At 25.4% G+C, this 23,848-nt stretch overlaps 10 protein-coding genes across 10 annotated transcripts; 5 read left to right on the top strand and 5 right to left on the bottom strand.

Moving 5' to 3' along the window:
• Nucleotides 1-610: 610 nt before the first annotated feature.
• Nucleotides 611-1,142, top strand: DICPUDRAFT_38775 (uncharacterized protein; the record flags this gene model as incomplete). The annotated part of the gene is made up of 2 exons (XM_003291266.1): nt 611-896; nt 979-1,142. Coding segments are annotated over 2 exons (450 nt in total), but the record flags the coding sequence as incomplete, so codon positions are not given.
• Nucleotides 1,143-1,571: 429 nt separating this feature from the next.
• Nucleotides 1,572-2,402, bottom strand: DICPUDRAFT_92649 (uncharacterized protein; the record flags this gene model as incomplete). Its single annotated transcript, XM_003291258.1, has 1 exon — nt 1,572-2,402. A coding segment is annotated over exon 1 (720 nt), but the record flags the coding sequence as incomplete, so codon positions are not given.
• A 978-nt stretch (nt 2,403-3,380) lies between these two features.
• On the top strand, nt 3,381-4,168 carry DICPUDRAFT_81989 (uncharacterized protein; the record flags this gene model as incomplete). The annotated part of the gene is made up of 5 exons (XM_003291265.1): nt 3,381-3,458; nt 3,576-3,595; nt 3,674-3,776; nt 3,850-4,008; nt 4,082-4,168. The coding sequence occupies 5 exons, from the start codon at nt 3,381-3,383 to the stop codon at nt 4,166-4,168; spliced, it is 447 nt and encodes a 148-aa protein (XP_003291313.1).
• Nucleotides 4,169-4,575: 407 nt separating this feature from the next.
• DICPUDRAFT_81988 (uncharacterized protein) lies at nt 4,576-5,428 on the top strand (the record flags this gene model as incomplete). The annotated part of the gene is made up of 2 exons (XM_003291264.1): nt 4,576-4,820; nt 4,906-5,428. The coding sequence occupies 2 exons, from the start codon at nt 4,576-4,578 to the stop codon at nt 5,426-5,428; spliced, it is 768 nt and encodes a 255-aa protein (XP_003291312.1).
• A 1,002-nt stretch (nt 5,429-6,430) lies between these two features.
• DICPUDRAFT_155904 (uncharacterized protein) lies at nt 6,431-8,182 on the top strand (the record flags this gene model as incomplete). The annotated part of the gene is made up of 3 exons (XM_003291263.1): nt 6,431-6,637; nt 6,748-7,615; nt 7,686-8,182. The coding sequence occupies 3 exons, from the start codon at nt 6,431-6,433 to the stop codon at nt 8,180-8,182; spliced, it is 1,572 nt and encodes a 523-aa protein (XP_003291311.1).
• Nucleotides 8,183-8,648: 466 nt separating this feature from the next.
• DICPUDRAFT_38766 (uncharacterized protein) lies at nt 8,649-9,883 on the bottom strand (the record flags this gene model as incomplete). The annotated part of the gene is made up of 2 exons (XM_003291257.1): nt 8,649-9,299; nt 9,683-9,883. The coding sequence occupies 2 exons, from the start codon at nt 9,881-9,883 to the stop codon at nt 8,649-8,651; spliced, it is 852 nt and encodes a 283-aa protein (XP_003291305.1).
• A 517-nt stretch (nt 9,884-10,400) lies between these two features.
• On the top strand, nt 10,401-12,331 carry DICPUDRAFT_38760 (uncharacterized protein; the record flags this gene model as incomplete). Its single annotated transcript, XM_003291262.1, has 3 exons — nt 10,401-10,460; nt 10,552-11,055; nt 11,132-12,331. Coding segments are annotated over 3 exons (1,764 nt in total), but the record flags the coding sequence as incomplete, so codon positions are not given.
• Nucleotides 12,332-12,431: 100 nt separating this feature from the next.
• On the bottom strand, nt 12,432-14,090 carry DICPUDRAFT_16972 (uncharacterized protein; the record flags this gene model as incomplete). Its single annotated transcript, XM_003291256.1, has 2 exons — nt 12,432-13,843; nt 13,982-14,090. Coding segments are annotated over 2 exons (1,521 nt in total), but the record flags the coding sequence as incomplete, so codon positions are not given.
• Nucleotides 14,091-14,420: 330 nt separating this feature from the next.
• DICPUDRAFT_89327 (uncharacterized protein) lies at nt 14,421-15,084 on the bottom strand (the record flags this gene model as incomplete). The annotated part of the gene is made up of 2 exons (XM_003291255.1): nt 14,421-14,620; nt 14,700-15,084. The coding sequence occupies 2 exons, from the start codon at nt 15,082-15,084 to the stop codon at nt 14,421-14,423; spliced, it is 585 nt and encodes a 194-aa protein (XP_003291303.1).
• Nucleotides 15,085-16,098: 1,014 nt separating this feature from the next.
• Nucleotides 16,099-23,352, bottom strand: DICPUDRAFT_38743 (uncharacterized protein; the record flags this gene model as incomplete). Its single annotated transcript, XM_003291254.1, has 3 exons — nt 16,099-22,163; nt 22,234-22,995; nt 23,058-23,352. The coding sequence occupies 3 exons, from the start codon at nt 23,350-23,352 to the stop codon at nt 16,099-16,101; spliced, it is 7,122 nt and encodes a 2,373-aa protein (XP_003291302.1).
• Nucleotides 23,353-23,848: the final 496 nt, after the last annotated feature.

Here is a 23,848-nt window from a genome sequence, read left to right as displayed (position 1 = left end):
GTGTTAAGCATATCAGTTCTGGGTTCGAGGGCCGGTAGATACGTAATTATTTGTTATATTTAAAGAAATTTCAACGAGTTTTCAGAAGAAAATTTTAGGTCCAAAGCAAACGTTATTCAAAATTTTTTAAAATTTGGGTTTTTTAAAACTTATTTATTTTTCTTATTTTTAGTAATTATCAAAATCCCCTCGACAAAAAGTTAGATTTAGGCCTGTAGTTGCTAAAGCACACAAAGCAATCCCTTTTGAGCGAAGTGGTGAAAGACAAAGTTCCACAAATATTTTAAGTACCCACAAAAATTGTCCATTTTTTCAAGATATTTCAATCTACCCCAAAAAAACAGGGTCGCTGGTGTTTCTAGATTACAAGTAGAGGAGTTTTAATAGAATCTGCTAAAGCGGCATCATTCTGGACTCAAATAGCAGACATTCTGCTTCGAAAAGTTTCGTCGAAAAAAAAAACAAGAACGTGTGGGCGGGGGTATATATACGCGTGCGAACAAGCAATTAAAAGTTCATCATCCGCAGAAGCATCATGTTACATTGATGCCGGTTATTTAATATGGGAAAATGAAATTCAAGCCTCAGAAACAGAAATTATAGGGTTTTATTAAGTGACAAAGCATCATTACCATATCTTTCTGCAGTTATCAAGGAAACCATGAGATACAGACCAGTTACTTCATTTGGTTTACCAAGAACAACTACCAATGATATTGTTATCGATGATAAATATTTCATTCCAAAAGATTCTCAAGTCCTTATTAACTACCATGCTCTTTCATTCAACGAAAAGTACTTCCCAAATCCACATGTATTTGATCCAACCAGATTTATTAATGAACCAAATAACCAAGCTTTCATTCCATGGTCTATCGGTCAAAGAAATTGTGTTGGTATGTATTTAAATTTATTATCTATTTAAAACTTTTAAATTATATTTATTAACACCCATTCATTCATTTATTCATTTTCTAGGTATGACTTTTGCTCAAGATGAAATTTTCTTATGTATCGCAAATGTTTTATTAAGATATAGATTCAAATCTGTAGATGGCAAAAAAATCAATGAAATAGAGAAATATGGTATCACAACAAAACCAGTAGATCGTTTCAATGTTTTATTAGAAAAGAGAGCTTAATTCAATTAAAAATTTTCGATTAATCCTCTCTCCATTCTTTTTTAATTTTAAAAATAATAATTTATTTTCAAAATTCACTCATAAATTTTTTTTTTTTAACAAATAATAAATACTTTGGTTATAATTTTAAACAATTAAACTAATTTTATAAATTCATAATTTATATTATTTTTATAATTATAAAAATCTAATGTTTTATTTGTTAAAAAAAATAATCAGGGGTCTAAATATTTAGGACTGTAGACTAGATAGCGGTGGGTCTTGTGAAATTGGTTCTGATTTTACGACTATTTGATGTGTTGGTGTTGATGATGAAGTTAGCATTGGCATTGGTGTTAGTGTTAGTGTTAGTGTTGGTGTTAGTGTTGGTGCTGTTATTGTTACTGTTGTTACTGTTGTTACTGTTTTTGTTACTGTCGTTGTTGTGGTTGTGGTTGTTGTTGTTGTCGAACCATTCTCTGTAATAATTGATTTCTTTATTGTTGAATGTTCATGGACAATTTCTTCTCCTTTATTATTATTATTATTATTATTATCATTATTATTATTATTATTATTACCATTATTATTGTCTTCTTTTTTATTATCATAATTTTCATTATCATTAATCTCTACTACTTCTTCTTCTTCTTCCTCTTCCTCTTCCTCTTTTTCTTCTTCTTCTTCTTCCTCTTCTTCTTCTTTTTCTTTTTCTTTATTATCACTTTTTTCTTTTTTTTTTGACCAATTCTTTTCAATTTTAAAAATCCCCTTTCGTTTCTTTATTATTTCTGGTTTTTCTATACCCAATGAATCTCTTATTTGATTAACAATCTCCTGTTTGTATTGATCCTGTTTTTTGAGATACTTTCTAATATCCACTGAAGAACCAATGAATATTTTCATTTCAACCAAAGTATGAAAATTAATTTCATGGTGAGTGACGAGAAATTTTCTTGTTTTATATTGTTTAACCTTTTCTCTGCAGATTATTTCATAACAACGTCTAAAATATTGAAAACGTGATTCCTCATCTATGATGAATAATTCTGGCAAATTCTTTTCAAATTCTTTTCTACTTTCTGTGAAAAGAATACGACCCTTAATTGCTTTCACGAAAGTATGGTTTTCATCAGGTACTGCTACTGTAATCCCACATTGTTTATACATTCTTTTTTTTGTATCATATTCATCTGTTGGATCTGTAAGTTGATCATATATCGAGGACAGATATCCTTGAGTGCAAATTAAATAATATTTGTTGTTGTGTTTGACAAGTTTCATTATTATTATTATTATTATTATTATTATTATTATTATTATTATTATTATTATTATTTATATAATTATTATTTTTTTTTTTTATTGATGTTATTAAAAAATAAAAAATAAAAAAATTAAAAAAAAATACCCCTTTTCATAATTTTTTTTATTTATTTATTTTTTTTTCTTTAATTTTTGGGGTAGTGGTTTAAGCGCGAACGCTGTAAACCACAAAATTCACAAATTAGATCCATGTCTTTACGACACACATAAGCCAAACCCTTGGTGCGATGGTCTGATAACCTATGTCTTTCAAAACACCTGTTTAAATGATCATGTTTTGAAATAAGATCAGGTAAGTATAACTAATATTTATTTCCATTAACATTATATCCACACCTTTTGTTAACTTATATTATGGGTTTTGTTTTAATAATTTATATATTATAATACTGTATAAAATTCAACAATAAAAACCCATTTAAGAAATTTTTAAAATACAAATATAAAGTGAAAAAAAAAAATTAATAATAATCCATTGAGGAAATTTCAAAAATATACTGTTGTGGTATTTAAATTTAATTTATATCCTATCCAACTATTTTTCATTGTTTTGTTTTTTTATTATTATTTTATTTTATATTTTAATTACCATCAAAAATATATTTTTTTTTTGAATTTTGAATCAATTATTTGAATTAATTTATTTCATAATAATAGTTCATGGTTAGAGTATTATCCTTTATATGTATAACTGATTTTAATTTTCAAATAATAAAAATTAAAAAAAATAATTTTTTTTTTTTTATTTTTATTTTTTTTTAATTTTATTTTTTTAATTTTTTTCTTTTTTTTTTTTTTTTTTTTTTATTTATTTTTTTACATTAATATTAAAAAATAAAAAAGAAATCAAGAATTTTGTAGAGTTTAAAAATATAAATAAATAAGATACATCATATAAAAATTTAATAAATTTTATAATATATACAACAAAAAATGGTAATGATGAATGAGGAATATATTGCACTTACCAAGCCTCAATACTTTTTTATTGTTGCTTGTGCATTTTTAGGTGTATGTATTAAATAATATAATAGCAATAGTAATAATAGTAATAATGAAAACAATAAAAACCAATATTAAATATATTCATAATACTAATCAAATCATTTAAATTTTTAATTAATATAGACTTTAGGTGTTATGGGATGGTAATATAGATTTTACACATATAAAGATTATATCATAATAGCAAATTATTAATTATATGTTTAACAATATTATTATAGGTGTCAAAATCCATTCGATATTATTCTTGGTCTTGCCAATATGCCATTAATGATTATTGGTGTTAGAGGTATTCATAAAAGAAAGAAGCCATGGTTATGGATTGTAAATATTAGAATTTTATATAAAAAAATAATAAAAAAGCAATATTAACAAAATTTAACTTTATTTTTTATAGTTTATGTGGGCAATGGTAGCATTAGGTATTTTATATTCAATCTCACTTGCAGTAGTTTTAATTCTTTATTATAAACATAGAAAAGATGAAGATTTTAAAACTTCAAACTTTGGTTTTGTTCCAGATGTTGTTGTTGATGCCATTAAAGCCCTTTATTGTGTAAGATATTTTTTTTCTTTTTTTTTTTTATTAAATATCTTTTATTAATTTTTTTCTTTTTTTTTTAATATAGTTGGGATTGGCCATTTTTACATCATTTATTAGAAAAACTTTAGACCAAACATATAAAAAACCATCCAGCCAAATGAATCGTATTTAAAATATATATATAATATTGGTAATATAACCAGTATTAATCCAAATAAAAACCGTCATTTATATGATATTGTATAATTTCAAAAAAATATTAAATAAAAATTAAAATAACAACTCAAAAAAATAGGTTTTTTTTTTTTTACATAAAAGATATTTTTTTTTCCAAAATTTTTTTATTTTTTAAAAAATCAAACAAATAAACAATGATAAAAATAATAATTATTTCTTTAATATTATTTTCAACATTTTTTTTTGGGTGTATTTTCACTACCACCATCGATTTATGTAACCACATCCAAAATAAACCAAACAGCATTACACATTCAATATTATATCACAAGTAGCGGTAATTTGTTGCAAGATTTTTCTATTGAAAATGGTGACACACCAGTTTGTGTAGTATCAGCAGATATGTATAGTGTAGTTTACGTTTCATACAATACAAATAAAGGTTATTGCTTAAACCATTATGATATTGATACCCAAGCTATAAAAACCCTTTCAAATGTTGCATATACCTATCATGGAAATGACTACTATTACCAACCATCCATTTCAAGTTCACCATCAAACCAAGCAAATTATATCACTTTAGTTGGCAAAGGTAATATGGGATGGCTTGAGTTTTTAACCTTAGATTTCGAAAAAGGTTCATAGTAAGTATTTTTTTTATAGTGCACTCCTATAAAAACATTTAAAAACTAACTATTGATTTATTAACCAATCAATTTATTTCATTAGTAATGAAACAAGGGCCAATGTTGAGCAAAATTATATAAACACATTTTATTCATCAGGCTTTGACTATTATTCAAACTCATTATATTTATCTTATATCAGCAGTAGCTTGTGTGTTCGTTATGATGTTTTAGATGTCAAAACCTCAGAATGGGTTAACATTACATCAAAATATTGTGACTCATCCGTTTTAAGTAATAATGATAAGGCTTTCCCAATTATGTACAATTCTATTAAATACCTAATAACCTCCTCTAGTAGCACTAACCAAACTGTAATGAAAAGAATTGATATTGTCAATGGTATTCCAACAGGCACCGATCTTTTCAGTTTTATAAACGTTGGTACCCCAGGAAGCAAAACACCCATCTTTTTTGCATATCTTCAAAACGGTTATATAACTATTGCTACATATACAAACTTTGGTAAAATTCAAGTAAATACCATTTGTCTAACTGACTTCTCGACATCATCATTTTTAGTTCCAGCAACTTCAAGAGTTTATTCAATTTTGACCATAACCTAGACAAAGAAGAAAAAAAATTAAAAATAAAATAATCGAATCATAATCTTTTTTTGTTATAATAAAAACAGTTAAATAGCTTGGGTAAAATTTTTAATTATTATTATTTTTCAAGCTATAGTTATTCTATATTTTCAAGCAAACCAAAAATCATTTGTAAATTAACATATATTATTAAGTTTTTTTTTTTTTTTATATATAAAACACACCAGTATTTAAAATCAATTTCGGAATTTAAACTTGAAAAATTAAAATTAAAAATTTTGTTTTAATTTTATATTTTTTTTTTTTTTTTCCGTGCTCCTCTTTCAAAAATAAAAAAAAATAATATCTGGTTTTTTATTTTCATGTAATGCAATAATAATTTTAGAAAATTATTTTTAAAACAAGAAGGGCATTTGTTTGGCAGATTATAAAATAATCTTTTTACATGATGCAAACGTTTAAAAGGATTCGGGATGGGTTTAAAAAATTTTCAAACCCCAATTCATATTTTTTTTTTTTTAATTTTTTTTTTTTTTATTTAAGACCAAAATAGTTTTATCAAGGCAAAACTGAAAATCACTTATCTTTTTTTTATTTTTACAAATAAAATATTATTTTTGAAATAAATATTTATAATTTATTTTTGGGTAATTATTAAATATAAGAATATAAAAAAAAAAAAAAAAAAAAAAAAAAAAAAAAAAAAAAAAAAAAGGAAACCACACATTCACACATTTACCCACCCACTTTTAATAACACATACACTCTAAAAAACAAAATAATAAAAGATTTATAAAATATTTATTTTTAAATTTCATTACACACTTTTATTTTTATTTATAGAATAGTAATTCTTTTTACCATATAAATAAACAAATAGTAATAATAATAATAATAATAATAATTAATATTCAAATAAATAAAATTATAATTTTATTTATTTTTTTTATATTTTTAAATATAATTTAAAATAAATAAATAAATATTAAATTAATTTTTTTTCTTTTTTTATTTAAAGAAATGGTATTGTTAAAAGTAATTCCTACCAATAAAGACGAGGTTATAACGACAGCGAAATCATTACTTACTATAATACTTAATTATTTCCCAAGATACACTTTAAAGTCTATTGATACTCTACCAATTAATGTAGATGAAAGATTACCATGGCTTCCAACTATTTTATTATCATTCCAACATGTTTTGGCAATGTTTGGTGCTACTGTAGTATGTCCATTGTTGATGGTAACTATTTCTCTATATATACTATATAACTATATAGAGTAAACATTATTTCTAGTTCAATACCTAAAATACAAAATTATTATTACTATTAGGGCTACCCAACCAATACTGCCCTTTTATTTAGTGGTGTAGGTACAATTATATTCTATATCTGCACCGGTGGTAAAGTTCCATCTTATTTAGGTTCATCATTTGCATTTGTCGGTGTAGTAAATGCTGCCACAGGTTATGTCCCAGGTAGTGGACCCAATCCAAACATTCCATTGGCTTCAGGCGGTATTGTAATTTGCGGTTTTATTTATTTGGGTATTTCACTTATTGTATTAATTGCAGGTCATGCATGGCTCGAATTTTTAACTCCTCCAGTTGTAACGGGATCGGTAATTATCTCGATTGGTCTTCATTTAGCAAATAATGCCGTAAATCAAGCAAATACTTCAGGTTTTGATGCATGGATGGCTTTGGTAACTGTTTTTGTTGTAGTACTTTGCACATGTTATGGTCCAGGTCCATTGAAAAGATTACCAATTCTTGTAGGTGGTGTAACAGGTTATCTTGTTTATTTATTCTTTGGTCTAGGAGGTGTAGGTCCAGGTATTGACTTCACTATTGTAAAGGATTCAAAATGGATTGGTGCACCTGCAACCGCCACACCAAAATTCGATGGTACCTACGTCTCATTAATTGCACCAGCCGCTATTATTTTAGCTGCTGAAAATATAGGTCATTTAAAAGCTGTAGCAACAATGAGCAATAGAAATATGGATAAACTTTTAGGTAGAACTTTTCTTGGTGATTCCATAGCAACAATTATTGCTGGTGCATGTGGAAGTATTGGTACCACAACCTATGCCGAAAACATTGGTGTAATGAGTATTACCAAAATCTTCTCAACAGTTTCTTTCCTTGTTGCCGCTGTTATTGCTATCATTTTAGGTTTCTTACCAATATTTGGTGCTGGTAAATATCATTTTAATTGAATTTTGTGGACACCACGCCTTTTATATTAACCTTTTTATTTATAATTTAGTGGTTCAAACTATTCCTCAAGGTGTATTTGGTGGCCTTTCTATTATTTTATTTGGTATTACTGCTATGACTGGCTGTAAATTATTTATTGAAGCAAATGTAGACTTTTCAAAGCCAAGAAACTTGTTAACTGCTGGTATTTCAATTGTATTGGGTGTTGGTATGATCAATGTTGTAGTCGAATGGGGTACATTAAAAATCGATGGTATTGGTGTTGCCACCTTTTCAGCCATCTTCCTCTACCAATTACTAAATGAAAATTGGGGCACAATCTTTAGAAAAGCTTTGACCAAAATCACTGGTAGAAATTTTATGAAAACTCACAAAGGCCAATACGATGAACAACAAAACGATTTAACAGATTCACAAATTAGAAATGATTCGGCTGTAATTGATATGAACAAATTCGATAATAATAACAATAACAGCATTAGTAATAACGATAACGAAGTTACAAAAGGATTTAATGACAATGCAGTTGTTGTTTTAGATAAATAAATAATATAAACTATAAAAATAATAATTTATATTATTTATTTATTATTATAAATCAATCTTTATAATATTAATAATTAAAGAAAAAAAAATATAAAAAAAAAAAAAAAAAGATAATGCTTTATGAATTATAAATTATTTCTTGTAAAAAATAAATAAAAAAAATTTTAAAACAAATATTTCAAACATTGTTTATTTAATTATTTTTTTTTAAAAAAAAAAAAAAAAAAAAAAAAGAGAAATGTGAAAAAAAAAAGAAATAAAGATAAATTTTATTTTATAGTTTTTTTTTTTAATTTTTTTTTTATTTTTAAAATTTTTTTTTTATAGTTTTTTTTTAGATATATAATATTAATTATTATTTAATTATTATTATTAATTAAATAATTTTTAATAGATTTTCTTTTTTTAAGGGTTTGTTTTTTTTTTTTTGAGGTTTTTTTTTAAATAATTAATTATTGATATATATTTAATTTAAACTTTGACGAACTTTTTCAGCAACGGCTAATTGAGAACGTGTTAAAGAAGAAAGGTAAACGATCATTAATAAATCTTTAACGCTATTATTGATAACTTTGTCCATAACTTGAGCATTTGCTTTTGGTAAAGCTTGAATGGTTTTAGCTAAGAAACGACCGAGATGTGGATCACCTTGAATTTCACCTTTTTCGACGGCTTCGATATATGAACAGATTGAATCTAACATTTCATCGAGTTTTTTTAATGAAGATTGGAGAGATTCTAATTCAGAGAGTAAACTAGTTGATTGTTGATCATATTTAGTTTGAGCAATTGATTCGAGACCTGCATTTTCAGCTTCAAAAGTTAAAATTTCTAATGGGAGTTGTGAAAAGTATGAACCTAATGATGAATCTGGTGTTAAACTGAGGTTGTGGGCCATATATGCGTGAATACCCATGGTATCGTTGGTGAGACCAGTATCGACTGTTAAATGAATTGGTGATGTATTACCCATTTCATCACGATAAAAATTATTAATATGAACACTGTTTTCATTAATATCATTACCAGTGGCATACCATCCAATAATTGGTTCTCTTGGTGAGCTCTTTAAATGTAAATCTAACATTTTTCTTTGATATTCCATTTCAACAGCAATCTATAAAATAATTTTAAAAAAAAAAAATTAAATATTAATATTTTTATAATATGTAAATAAATTATTATATATTATTTTATTATTTTTCTATTATTATTAAATTGTTTATTTTGATAGGTTGGCTATAATCCAATTTTTTATTTTCTATATTTAATCCTATCCTAATCTATATTGATATAAATATCGAATCTATGCTGTATTTGCTATGAAAACCTGAAATTATTATTATCATTATTTTTATTATTATATGGTTATCGTTTTCATTATCATTATTTCGCAATTTCTATCATATCGTTATCATTATTTTTATTATTATCATAGCTACAATTATTTATTCTTATTTATTATCTTTTATATATTTATTAATATGTTTGATATTTTACTTGTTCAGTTTCTGAATGTGGAACTGGGAAACAGTTTCTAATTTCAATAACACCATCATTGTTAAAACCTAATAAAGTACCAATAACACGATCTTGACCAGCGTTTCTTCTAATGAAATGATCTAAAATATTGAAAATGACAACTGGGTGAACCTTGACGGTGACTTGTGATGGTAAGAAAATTGAAGTTTCTTTTTGCATTTTGTATATATATGATGTTCGATTAGTTGGTTTAATTAATTATATACAATTTAACTATCACTAAACTAAAAAAAAAATTACACACAAATGATGATTTTTTTTTTTATAGTTTTTGATTGTGTTCAAAAAAAAAAAAAAAAAAATTTTTAAAAAAAATTGAAAAAATTTAAAAAAAAAAAAAATTAAAAAATTACGAAAATTATTTTTTTATTTTTTTTTATAATTTTTATTTTTAATATTTATTTAAATAAATAAATTAATGTATTATTAGCAAAATAATATTATTCCCCAAATTCTATAGATATTTGTTTGTTATCTTGTTGTTATATTGTTTACAAAAAACCAATAACTTATAAATAGATTTAAAACTAAATAGTTTTTTTTTTTTTTTTTTTTTAAATTTATTTTTTTTATTTTTTTTTATTTTTTTTTTTTTAAAATTTTTATTTTAAAATTTTTTTTTTTTTTTATTTAAAATTATATAAATTATTTATTTTAATTTAAAATAAGTAAATATTTAAATATGAATGCTTTTTCCAATGATGGTAGTTTTATGGAGCAATTCTTAAAAAGACAGGTATGCATATAAAATATGATAAGGATATTGGGAAATAAAAAAAATGAAATCGATTCATTTACTAACCTGTGAATATTATTTTTAAATTTAGAGAGTCAATGAAGATGGATCATCAGCAGGTGTAGGTCAAGACGAACAAAACCAATATAGTGATCAAGGTTATAATGGAGGATATAATGATTATTATAATAACCAACAACAACCAGGTCAAGATGGATATAATGATTATTATAACAATAGCAGTAACAATAGTGGCAATAGTAGTTATCCACCACACCAGCAACAATCTTCTTATCAATCACATACTCAGCCACCACCACCATATAATAATAGTTTACCACCACATTTACAAGGTAGCGGTAAACCAACAGAGCCAACTAAAATTGTTTGGGCAGGAAACGTTCATCCAGATTCAAGTGAAGATGAAATTCGTGGATTGTTCTCACAATTTGGATATATTCAAGCAATTAAAATTATACCAGCAAAACAATGTGCTTTTATTACATTTGGTGATGTAAATGCCGCAATTGCAGCACAATATAATTTAAATGGTACACCTATTAGAGGTTACCCATTAAAATTGGGCTTTGGTAAAGTAAGTTTAATCAACTAGTTTATAAATTACATTCCCATTATTGTTTATATATTAATATTTTATTTATATTTTATAGGTAGAAAATGCACCAGCAGCTTTCCAACAACAACAACAACAACCACACTTTAATAAACCACCACATCATTTACAAGAAGAAGTACCAACTAAAAATTTATGGCTCGGAAATATTGGACCAAGTGTAACATCAGAAACATTAAAACAATTGTTTGATCAATTTGGAAATGTTGATAATATTCGTATTTTAGTAGGTAGAGGTTGTGCATTTGTTAATTTTTTTACAGTTGAATCAGCAATAGCAGCAAGAAATAATTTAACTGGCACTATGGTTTGTGGTATGCCATTAAAGATTAATTTTAGAAAAGAGGATGAAAGTTATAAATCTAGATTTGGAGGACCACCAACACAAGGCGATGACCAATCACAACAACCATCACAATTACCACCAGGTAGACCAGGTATGAGACCACCACGTCCACCAAGAGAAAACCAAATTCCTTTACCAGCACCACCACCACAAAATCCATCAGAGCAACAAATTATTGATAAATTCGCAGAATATGTTCATAGAGTTGGACCACGTTTAGAAACCTTTACAGCAGATAAGCAAACTAATAATCCATTATTCTCATTTTTAAAACCACGAAGCCCAACTAACGATTATTATAAATGGAAATTATGGACCATCAAAAATCCAGATACTCATTCATCAACCACCACAACTAGCGACACACCAAATCAAAATTCACCAACAAATAATAATAATAATAGTACTAATAATAATAACCAACAACAATCAAATTATCCACAAACTTATTTAACAGATAGCGAGGTCGCAGAGTTTAAAGAGATTTTATCATCATTAACAACAAGTAGACAATCTATTACAAATTGTAAAAATTGGATCATGGCTCACAGCGCAAATGCATTAGAGGTTATATCATTAGTTGTTGTATATTTTCAAGATAATCAAAATTTACCATTCCCACAAAAGTTAAATATTCTCCATGTATTAAATGACTGTCTTCACAATAGCTCTTCTAAACGTCCAACCCCAGATGATTGGGTTTCTGATGAATTTGCCCGTAACATTAAAGAGTATTTACCATTCATTGTCGGTACAGTTGCAAGTAATGAACCACCAGAAAATCAAGAAAAAGTTTTTAAAGTTTTATTAATTTGGGAAAATCAAAAGTTTTATGATACCCAATTTATCGATTCTTTAAAAAGCGAAGCAACAGATGAAGAAAACGAATAAAATATATATATCTATTAATAAATATAATAAAAATATGTAATGGTTTTTATTTTTTTTTTTTTTAAATAAAATTTTATGAATGTTTTTATTTATTTAATTTTAGTTTTAATAATTCTACATTTAATCCACCATTTTTAAATTTTAATAATTCCTCCCATTTGAAATTGTATTGGTTATTATTTGTTGTTAAATTCTTAAAATATAAATTTCCATTAATTACATATACATCTTTGATTATACTGTTGGGTTCGTTTATATGTTGGTTTAAAAACATTCCAAATCTTTTAAATAGTAGTTTTAAGTCATCTGTTATGTGGTCATTTAAATATGAATAGTTTTTTTGATTTAGTGTATTAAATATTTCTTGTTCTAATTGGGGATCTTGATTTTCATCTATTAGTTCTATAGTTTGACTATTTAAAATTCTTTGGCCGTATGGTAAGTTTGTTATTATTGTAATTTGTTTATTATTGTTGCTATTGTTTATTAATGGCTCAATCGTTGATTTAAATATTTGTTCGAAATCACCTTTAAATAGTTTTAAACGATTTTCAGTGTCTTGTTGGTTTGAGTTAACATTTTGATAACCTTCATTCTTTAAGTTGTGGAACGATGCATCTATGGCTCTTTGGCTGATATCTGAACCAATAAAGAAAACACCTTCATTTAGTTTTGATAAATCTCTATTAATAAGTTTTAGATATTGGTCATACTCCTCCTTTAAATGCCACATAAAATCTTCGAAATGAAATTTTCTAACTAACTTTGTTGACATTGATGGTTTGTATTTTAATAAACTTAACGATTCTTGGATGAGTGTACCGCTGCCACAGAATGGGTCCCATAGCGATGTAGTATTACCATTGAATTCAGTTTTCATCAAAACTGCACTTGCTATTGTTTCTCTAATGGGTGCTTCACCTACATGCTTATCGTTTGATCTCTTGTATAACAATTCACCATTGCTTGGTATTGCTGCATCTACAGATATTTGGGTTTTATCATCTTCAACTCTAATATACACTTTGGTTTGTTCCTTTTCATTCTCCTCTTTAACCAATTGATCAAGTTTATTTTGAAACTTTTCAATTTCTTCATCTATATTATATGGTTCTTCATTATTGTTATTTTCCTGTTGCTGCTTTCTTTTTTTATAGTGTAAATTCTTTAATATCTTTTTAATTGGCTTTAATTTGTTGCTATTGCTTTCTGATTGGATTTCCTTTGTTATGGTTTCTTTAAAAAAGTTTAAAAATCTTTCTTTTACAGCTTCGCTATGATAAAGTTTTGATGATGAGCAGCTAACTGAAACTTGAGGTGGTTTATTTGAACTTGTAAAAAACTTTATATATTCTTCCGTTCCGATTTCTTCCATGCCTTTTTTTAACTGATTAAAATTTTTAGAAATAAAAGAATCACCTACTCTGATTCTTATCGATTCTGATAATCTACTGCAATTGCTGATGGCCCATATGTATTTTGATAGTTTCAATAACTCTTCTTCGCTATTATCTCCATTGTTATTGCTGTTATTGTTATTATTGGTTTCGTTTTTTTTATTATATTTATTATATTTATTATATTTTGATAGTTTTGGTTGTGGTTGTGATTGTGTATCTATTTTGGGTATTGTAAATTCAATTGATCCACTGTATCTTTTTATAGATGGTACCTGTAATTTATTTGATTTTAATATTGATTTAATTTCATTTTCTAGTAATACTTCAAAGTTTGGTGATACATTTATTAATAGTTTTAAATTTTTAATATTATTCATTTTAATTTAAAAAATAAAAAAAATAAAAGAAAAGAAAAAATTTTTTCGTTTTTTTTTTTTTTTCAATTAATTTTTAGATTAATTTTTCTTTTTTTTTATATATTTTTCCCCCACCCCTTATTTCTAAAAAAGATTTTAAAACTGATCAATTAGCAGTATTTATGGTTTGCTTTTACAACAGTTCTCTCCCATAAATTTTATTTCGTTTATACACTTTTATTTTTATAAAAATAAAAGTTTAAACTAAAAATAATATTTTAAAAAAATAGAAAAGGAATTAAAAAATATTTTATTTTATTTTATTTAGTTTATTTAATTTGTTTTTTTCTTATTTTTTAAGGATCTTAATTTAAACATAAACATGTATTGGAATGGGAAAACTAATAAAGTTGTGCAAATCCAAAAAATTACAAAATAATAATAATCAAATCCAAAGTTAATTGAATTTGGTAAACGAACTGAATGAATTTCTCTTTCTTTAATATATGGCAACATATTATACCAAAGGACATCTAAAATTTAAAAAAAAAAAGGAAGCTGTTAATATACAAATTTTAATTACTATTATTTATTATTTATAATAATAATTACTTTCAGCAGCAAAGCCAATTGGGTATAAAATTATAAATGCATTATATCTTAAAAATTGTAAGAATTGTGGAGGAGTTGAGTTATTGATGGTATATAAATATAATGGATAACGAATTAATTCCGATAAACCCCAAATAAAGAACATCAAAGCTACACCCCAATGAGTGTAAACTTCTGGTACAAAAATTAATGCGACTAAGAGAACATGATTTCTACCTAATACTTGTGCTAAAGTTGGTCCTACACTTGATTTGGTTATTCCTAATAATACATTGAAAATTTCTAAAAATGCTAATATTTGTAAAGTGCATACCATTGGTCCTACTGCTGTAAATGTGGTGTCGATTGATTCCCAAAAACCTAATCTCCAAGCCCTCCATAACATATTAAATACAGTATAGTACCAACCAACTGTTTGTGTTGTATTATATAAATTTAAATAAATCGAAGCCATTTCCACTATTCCTTTTTTTTTGTTTTTTATTAATTATATTAATTGAAAATAAAAATGGAATGAAAAATGAAAAAAATAAAAAAAAAATATTTTAAAAAAAAAACAATTCAAAATTTTTTTAAAAATATTATTTTTTTTATTAAACACACCCATATATATAAATTCACAAAATGATTTATTTTTCTAATAATTATTTATAAATTAATTAAACTACAAGATATTATTGGATCTACTATTTATCTTTTTAAAATAAACCACACCTTTTTTAAATTTTTTTTTTTTTTTTTATTAAATTTTATAATAAATATAAAAAAAAAGTTTTAAATATAAACTGTTAAATGTTTTTAATTTATTAAATAATAATATAAAGAAAAAAAAAAGAAAGAGAGAAACTAAAGATGTTTTTAATAGTATTAAAAGTTTGGTTATTTTTATTAGGTTTATATAGAGTTATATATGCTGCTTTGTTTTTAACATTCAACAAAAAAATATATAATGGTTTTAGTGATAAAAAATATGGTTTGTGTTTAATTTTAATAATCCAAAAATATATTTTTATTTGCATTACAAATACTAATATAATGTTAAATTTATAATAGCAACTCCGTTCGTCTGCAGATGTATTGGTGTATATACATTAACAAATGCCATAATAACACTAATAGCTGCATTTTCAACAGAGAATTTTTATTCAGTATTGGCCTGTTTTTCAACATTACTAATAAACTATCCTTTCATATTAAGCGAATGTTTATATTATAAAACTTATAATATAAAGTATTTTTATAATGTAACTTTTGTTGCATTATCTTCAGCAACCTTATTAATAGTACATCTATTAACATTTGATTTTAAATAAATAAACAAAATAAATAAACAAATAAATATAAAATTTAAAAAAAAAAGCTTGGTTTATAAAATATTTAAATGTTTTTTTATTTAAAATTAAGTACTCAGTTTTTTAATTATTGATTCAATTGTATGATTTTGTAATTCTAAAATACTGAATAGATTCTTTTTAAATTCTTTATCTACCCAGTTTTTAACTTGTACTTGTACTAAAGAGTCTGCACCAAATTCTGAAATTTTAAGTTTAGTGTTTACATTGTTTTCATTTATATTTAAAAGTTCTGATATTTTTGATAAAACCTTTCTTTGGATAGCTTCAAATCCTCGGTTATCTTCGTTTTCTTTTGCTTTTTTATCTTTAAAGAAAATATTTACTTTATAGTCAATTTTGTGATTATAAAGGTTACTTGATGCCAAAATATCTAAATTTACTTTGCTTATTATGGTTTTATTATAGTCATTTTGAAGAGTTGCTTTATTTTGAATGAAAAGATCCAATGCACCGAAAATCATATTGGATTCTAATGGTTCTAACCCAATACCTTCTAAAAATTCGCCAACTGAATCATTTCTTGAAACAATACCTGTCGAACCGATGTGTCCCCAATTTACCGTTAATGCTGGTAATCCAAGTGATTTTCTATGATTGGCTAGAGATTCTAAAACACTGTTAGCACTAATATAGGTACTTTGGTTGTGGTTGCCCAATAAAGTTGCTATTGATGATGCCATAATAAAGTTTTTGATTTCCCATTTGTGTTTTATTGATAGATTATGTAAATTGATTGCACCAATAGTTTTTGCACCATGCGAAATATCTAAATGTCTAATGTTTAGTTCTAATGGGTCAACTGTTAAAAATGCGAATGCAAAGTGGAATATTGAGTGAATTGTTTTGATATGTCCATTTTCATTCATTACTTGCGAAACACTGTCTTCAATTTGGTCATAGTTTTCTACATCTACACTCTTGAAATAATAATTTATTTTGTGTTTGTTTAGATTGATTAATAGTTGTAGTTCCCATTTTAGTGATGATTTTGATAATATAATAATGTTTTTAACTGATTTTGAATATTTTGTTATCCATTTGATGATCTCTAATATTATACCAGTTTGACCTGTTACTAAAACAGTTTCACCCAGTTCTTTACTGATTGCATAGTTTGATTTGATAATGGGTACTTTTTCAATTTCTTCTTGTTTTTGTTCTTGTTTTGCAATTAAATAGTTTTTAATATTAAAGTCTTCATAATTGACTACAATTTTACCTATATGCTTTCTTTGATTAATATATTCGATAGCACTTTTAACATTTAATACTGAGTATTCGGAAATTGGAATGGGGATTAGTTTACCGCTTGAAATTTCAGTGCTTATAATTTTTAATATTTTGCATAGATATGAAAAATCAAGTACTAATAGTTCAATGTTTGCGTACGATAAATTGAATCTAAAGTTGTTATTGGTCATGTATTCATTAGGATTTAAATGTGTAATTGAAAGGTCAACGATTCTACCACATGGATTTAAACATTGGAAATTTGATTCTAAAAATTCACTTGGTAAAGTATTAATAATTATATCTACACCTGATTTATTTGAGCCTAATTGTTTTAGTTTTTCTTTTATTTGAACTACATAGTCCTTGTTTCTTGATGAAAAAATACCTGTAATAAATGAGCCATATCTATTGATTAAATAATCCTCTTTTTCATTTGAACCAACTGTTACAAATAGATTTCCTTTAAACTCTTTCCATTTTAGAATTTCTATCATTGATAAACCAACTCCACCAGAAGCTGAATGAATTAAAATTGACTCTTGCTCTTCAATATCTAGATTACCCACCTTGAATAGACAATGGTATGATGTTAAATAAACTGTAGGTATTGATGCAGCTTCGGTAAAAGTAGTATTGCTTGGCATATGGCACAAGTGGTTTTTATTTACAATATTGATACTTGATGATGTGGCATGTCCCATTCCATAAACCCTATCACCAACATTAAATTCGGTAACATTTGAACCAATATCTTTAACAATACCAGAATATTCTATACCAAATTGAGCCGAGTTATCTTCAGCATCAGATGATATATGGCCAGTATACACTAAATAATCCTTATAATTGATACCAATTGCTTTTGTTTCAATTTCAACTTGGTCATCTTCTAATTGCTTTTTTGATTGTAATTCAAATTCTAAATTTTCATTTAATTTTGCAAATAAATGGTCATTTGAAACTATTTGATTTTCTATTGATTCTGATTGATACTTTTGATAAATATTTGTTTCATCTTTGAGTTTCTCTATATAAACTTTATTGTTTCTAATAATAAATTCTCTTTCGATACTATAATCTGTATCGGTTAATTTTTTTATCACAGAAACTACATTTTTTTCATTCTTTAGGGATTCATTATCAAAATCCAAAGAAAAGAATAACAGTTGTTGAAATTGATCTATTAGATTTTTAAAAACCCCAATTATAGATGCAGCCAAGTAATTTGATGATTCTTTTGAATAACAATTTGATGAAGCCAGTACGAGTTTGGTATTTAATTTGTTTTCTATAATAAATTGTGCAATTTTAATATACTCTAATGTTACTTGTTTAAAATTATTTAAACCCATATCATTAATTGGTTTCAAGAAGTATATAGCTGTATTTTGATCAATTTTTTTTTTAATTTGATTAAATTCTTCAATTGTTTTGATAGAGAAGTAATTATTTGGGCTATTTTTAATAAATTCTGAATTTAAAGATTGATTATCTGAATATAGAATTATATTTTTTGGCTCCTTTTCATCTGTGCCTAAACATTCATTCTTTTGTGAATATACTATATGTGGGTTATCATTATTATTTATTATCTTTACATTATTGAAATTATTATTATTTAATATATTTTGCCATTCATCATTTGTTAAATTGTTTCTTTTTTTTAATTGCCACCATTCGTCAAATATACTATAAAATGTGTTGTAAAAAGGTAAGTTGAATATTAAATCTAATATCATTAAGCTTCCATTATTCTTTAATATTTTGTTAATTTCTATTATGCTAAATTGAAAGTTTTTAACAGTAAAGATTGAGTTTGAAATAAGAGCAATATCATAATAGTTGGGTTTAAGTTCTTGTGATGGACATAAATTTTGATTTAAATTTAATTTTTTTAATATAACATTTCCTTTTTTGAAAAATGAGAGTCTTTCTTTAACTTGTTCAACATAAATTGTAGATTCATCACTCCATGTATATTCGATTTCGATTTCATTAAAACCACCATTAAATTCATCTTCTAATAGCTGAGTTATACCATTTAAAATACTGAATGAAAGTGAACCTGTATTACCACCAAATTCAATTATTCTAATTACATTTCTTTTCTTTATTAGCGGTTTTAACGATTCTTTTATAGAATCTACAATTGATTGTTGATAATTTGAATATTTGCTTAATTCTTGTGGTTCAAATTTAATTGCCATTTTTTCTTGTGATAAGGTATCAAGTTCTATGTTATTTACATCTTGATTATTATTTATATCTTTAAATATAATTTCGACTTCGCTGTCTTTTAATTGTAAATATGATGTTTGGAAATCATTTGTGGTTGGGTATTCGATTTTTAAAGAGTCTATAACGGGTGTCATTGATTTCATATTTCCCAATTCAATTTCCATTACAATAGTACCATCTTCCAGCATGATAGTTGTTTTAAATCCAAAAGAATCACCCTTTCTACCTTTATTTTCAATAAATACAAGTAAGTCTTTGGCATAGTTCTTTGATAAATTGCTTGAATAAAACTTGATATTTTTAACACTTTCAAATACAAGATTACATTGGTCCTGAATAAAAACCATGGCACCATGCATACAACTATCCAATAATGCACAGTTTATAATTGTATTGATGTTGTCACCAATTATTGTATATGGAACAGTGTTTAAAACTACATTATTCCCTAATCTACATTCTTTAATTGATTGAAAATAGCCAGAGTATGATAAGCCAGTTTTAGATTTGACATGTGTATAAAAATCTTTTTTACTTAAAGTTGTTAGATTGCAAATTGATTTTAAGTATTCGATATTCATCTTCTTTTCTTTTGGGTTGTTAAAATTGAATAGTTGAACATTGCCGCTAGATGATTCTATCCATTTGTTTAAATTTGTTTCATAATAATGAAATTGTGCTCTATAATCTTTTTTTGAAATTTGTGAAATATTTGTTTGTAGTTGTTTTCTAACACCTTCCATTAATATTACAGGTTTTTTAAATTCCAAATAGTTTATAATCAAATCTTGGTTTGGGAAACTTGATATTATATTTTCAATATATGAACATCCTGGCAAATAGTACTTTCCTTTAACTTGATGGCCTTTCAAGTATTGAAATTGTTTCTTCTCTACATTGATCACTGTTTTATATGACATTAGTGGTGTTTTTATATTTTTGTTACCAAGCAATTCGACAGGTGGACCATTTGATCTATAGTCTAAACTATCAATATCTTCACACCAAAACTCTTTGTCATCCCACTGGTATTTGGGTAAATTTAAATCTTTCAATTTATATGATGTGTTGAAGTTATTTAATTGATTTTTAAAATTGACTTCGATATTATGATTACAATATAATGTTGATAATAAATTAAACATTTGATTGATATCTGTTTTGTTTTTGTTTAGTGTATTTAAAATTGTAATTTTATTAAAATATTTGGTATCTTCATTTGGTTCTATTTGTTTTAAATGAAAAGTCAAGGCTGAATGTGGTGATATTTCAATAAAAATTAAATTATTTCCTAGTTGAGTAGATTCAATGTGTTGATAGAGTTTTTCTACTGTTTCTGTAAAGTAAACTGACTCTCTAACATTTCTATAACAATACTCTGGAGTAAATGTAATGGTTTCACCATTAAAGAAATCTTTATCAACAGTTGATAGTACCGGAATAGAGGGTTTATTTGAATTAAACTCTAAGCTCAATAGGTCTTGTTTAATTAAATCTTGAGATGATGTATGGAATGATGATGGCGTACTTAAAAATGCGTTAAAAACATTTAATGTTTTTTGAATTTTTTTTAAAGAATCTTCATCACCGCCAATAACTATAGAGTTGGGTGAATTATAACATGATATTTCTATTGATGGGTATTGATTTGAATATTCTTTTATATATTGGTCAGCACTGATATTAATTGAGAGCATTCTACCAGAACCTACTGTTTTTTGTTGCGCTTTTGATCTATGGTACAGTATGTAGCATAGGGTATCTAAATCGATAGACCCAGAGCAATATTGTGCAGTTAATTCACCTAAACTATGGCCAATAATAAAATTTGGAGAAACACCCCATTGTTTTGTTAAAGATTCAAATAAGGCAATTTGAATCATACAAATGGATGGTTGTGCAATAATTGGCTCGTTAATTGAAATATCACCATCTTGTATGGATTTTAGTCTTTCTAGTATTGAATAACCAAAATAATTTGAAAGCTTTTCATCTATAAGATCAATTGTTTGTTTAAAATAAGAATCATTTTTATATAACTGTTCACCCATATGGTTCCATTGAGTACCTTGACCACTAAAAACAAAGCATATATTTGTATCTTTATTTGATTCATTTGATATTTTTAAATTTGAAGTTATATTATTCTTTGTTTTAATTATATTATCATTGTTTTTGATATCTTGCCATTTATTTGCTAATAAGACTGCTCTTTGGTATAATTTTACTGACTTGGAATCTGATTGGTAGTGAACAAAATCATTCAAACTGACATTATCTGAATAGTAAATATAATCACTTATTATTTTTGAAAAATAGTTGTTTAATGATTGTTTGCTATTTGATGAAAATGGTACTAAATAAAATTTATCTGATTGAGGTTTTTCATTAGCTGTTGGTTTTTGATTTTTATATTCAGATAATACAATGCATACATTTGATCCAGTAATGCCAAAGTTATTAATCATTAAAGAAACTGGTTTATCATTTGGAAATGGTGTATTCTCTGTAATAACTTTAACATTCCACTCATCAAACTTTATATTGGGGTTTGGTTCATTAAAATTAATATTTGGAACAAATTGACGATGTTTGAGCATCAAGCAGCACTTAACTATTGATGCAATACCAGAACAAGCTGAAATTAATAAAAAATTAATATTAGAACATGTTTAAAAAAAATATTTTAAAATAATTATTAAATTTACCTTCTAAATGACCAATATTTGATTTAATAGAACCAATTAGTAATGGATTTTCTTTTGAATGATATTTAGAGAAGGCCATTGAAATACCTTCTACTTCGATTGGATCTCCTGTGGGTGTACCTGTACCGTGGCATTCTACAAACGAGATTTCTTGAGGTTTAACATTACATTTATTAAACATTGTTTTGATGTTGTTGGATTGACCTGTTTTGGATGGAGCATAAAAACTATTTTTATCATAATTACCATCAGAATTAGAATTGATGCCATCAATTAAACAATAGATTTTATCTCCGTCTTTTATAGCTTGTTCTAAATTCTTTAATATAACAACGCCAACACCTTCACCTCTTGCATAACCGTCAGCATCTGCGCTAAATGTTCTACTTTTACCACCTTCACCAAGCATATTTAAGTGTGAGAATGCTTTACAAAATATAGCATCAAATAACAGACTTGCCCCTCCAACTACAGAGTAAGTACAATATCCATCCACTATTGATTTGAAACCCAAATCGATTGCATTGAGTGATGATGAGCATGCAGTGTCGATCGAAAGAGATGGGCCCCTAAGATCAAAGCAATAGGAAATTCTATTTGAAGCCGAGTGAAAAGATGAACCAAAAACATTTGGTAAAGTTTCTTCAGGGTTTCTCATAATAGATAAGTAGTCGAATGTTGATATACCAACGTAAACACTAGTATTTGAGCCTCTTAATTTGATTGGGTCACAATTTGCATCCTCCAATGCTTCCCATGTACCTATTATAAATTGAATTAATAAATTAATCTTGAAAAAAAAAAAAAAAAACTCGATTACATACATTTCAACAACAACCTTTGTTGTGGGTCAATGCTTGGTGCATCGGATGGAGAAATTGAAAACATTAGTGGATCAAAATTCTTAATTTCTTCCATTGAAATTAAACCGGCCTGATTACTTTTAATATCGCCATTTGTTGTAAAATTGTCACTCCATCTTTCTGTTGAATCAACAATCCCATCAAACTTATTTATTAAATTGTCCCATAATGATGCTGTATCATTTGAGTTACCAGGTAATCTAAAACCTACTCCAACAATTGCAACAGAGTTGTTGCTACTTTGCTCGTTCTTCATTTTAAAATATTGTTATTGTTAAAATAAATAAAATGAGTATACTTGTAATTATAATTTAAAAAATTGAATAATAAACAATTATTATAAATATTTATAACAATAGTTTACTGATAACTTAATTTAAAAAATAAAATAATATAATTTTATTTACCTTTTAACTTTTCCATATTTTTCTATATTTTTCTATATTTTTCTATGCGTATAATATAACCACAATTTTGAATCTATTATTTTACAATTTTATCTTTATATTACAGATTTTATTAATAAAAAAAAAATTATAAGGCAGCAAAGATAAAATAAAACTATTTAGATAATGATCTAAAAAAAAAAAAAAATTTTAAAATATTTTTTTTTTATTTTTAAAATATTTTTTTTTTTTTTTTGGGTAAATTTTATTATAATTACCGAAATAAATTTTTTAACTTTTAAAAAGGAAATTTATTTATTAAAAATTCATAATAAAACTTTTGGAATTTAAAAGGTTAATTTAGGA

Source organism: Dictyostelium purpureum, assembly GCF_000190715.1.
Source record: "Dictyostelium purpureum unplaced genomic scaffold DICPUscaffold_269, whole genome shotgun sequence".
Classification (NCBI taxonomy): Eukaryota; Evosea; class Eumycetozoa; order Dictyosteliales; family Dictyosteliaceae; genus Dictyostelium; species Dictyostelium purpureum.
Note: the sequence above shows the minus strand (reverse complement) of the source record. Positions and strands in the feature narration are given on the sequence as shown.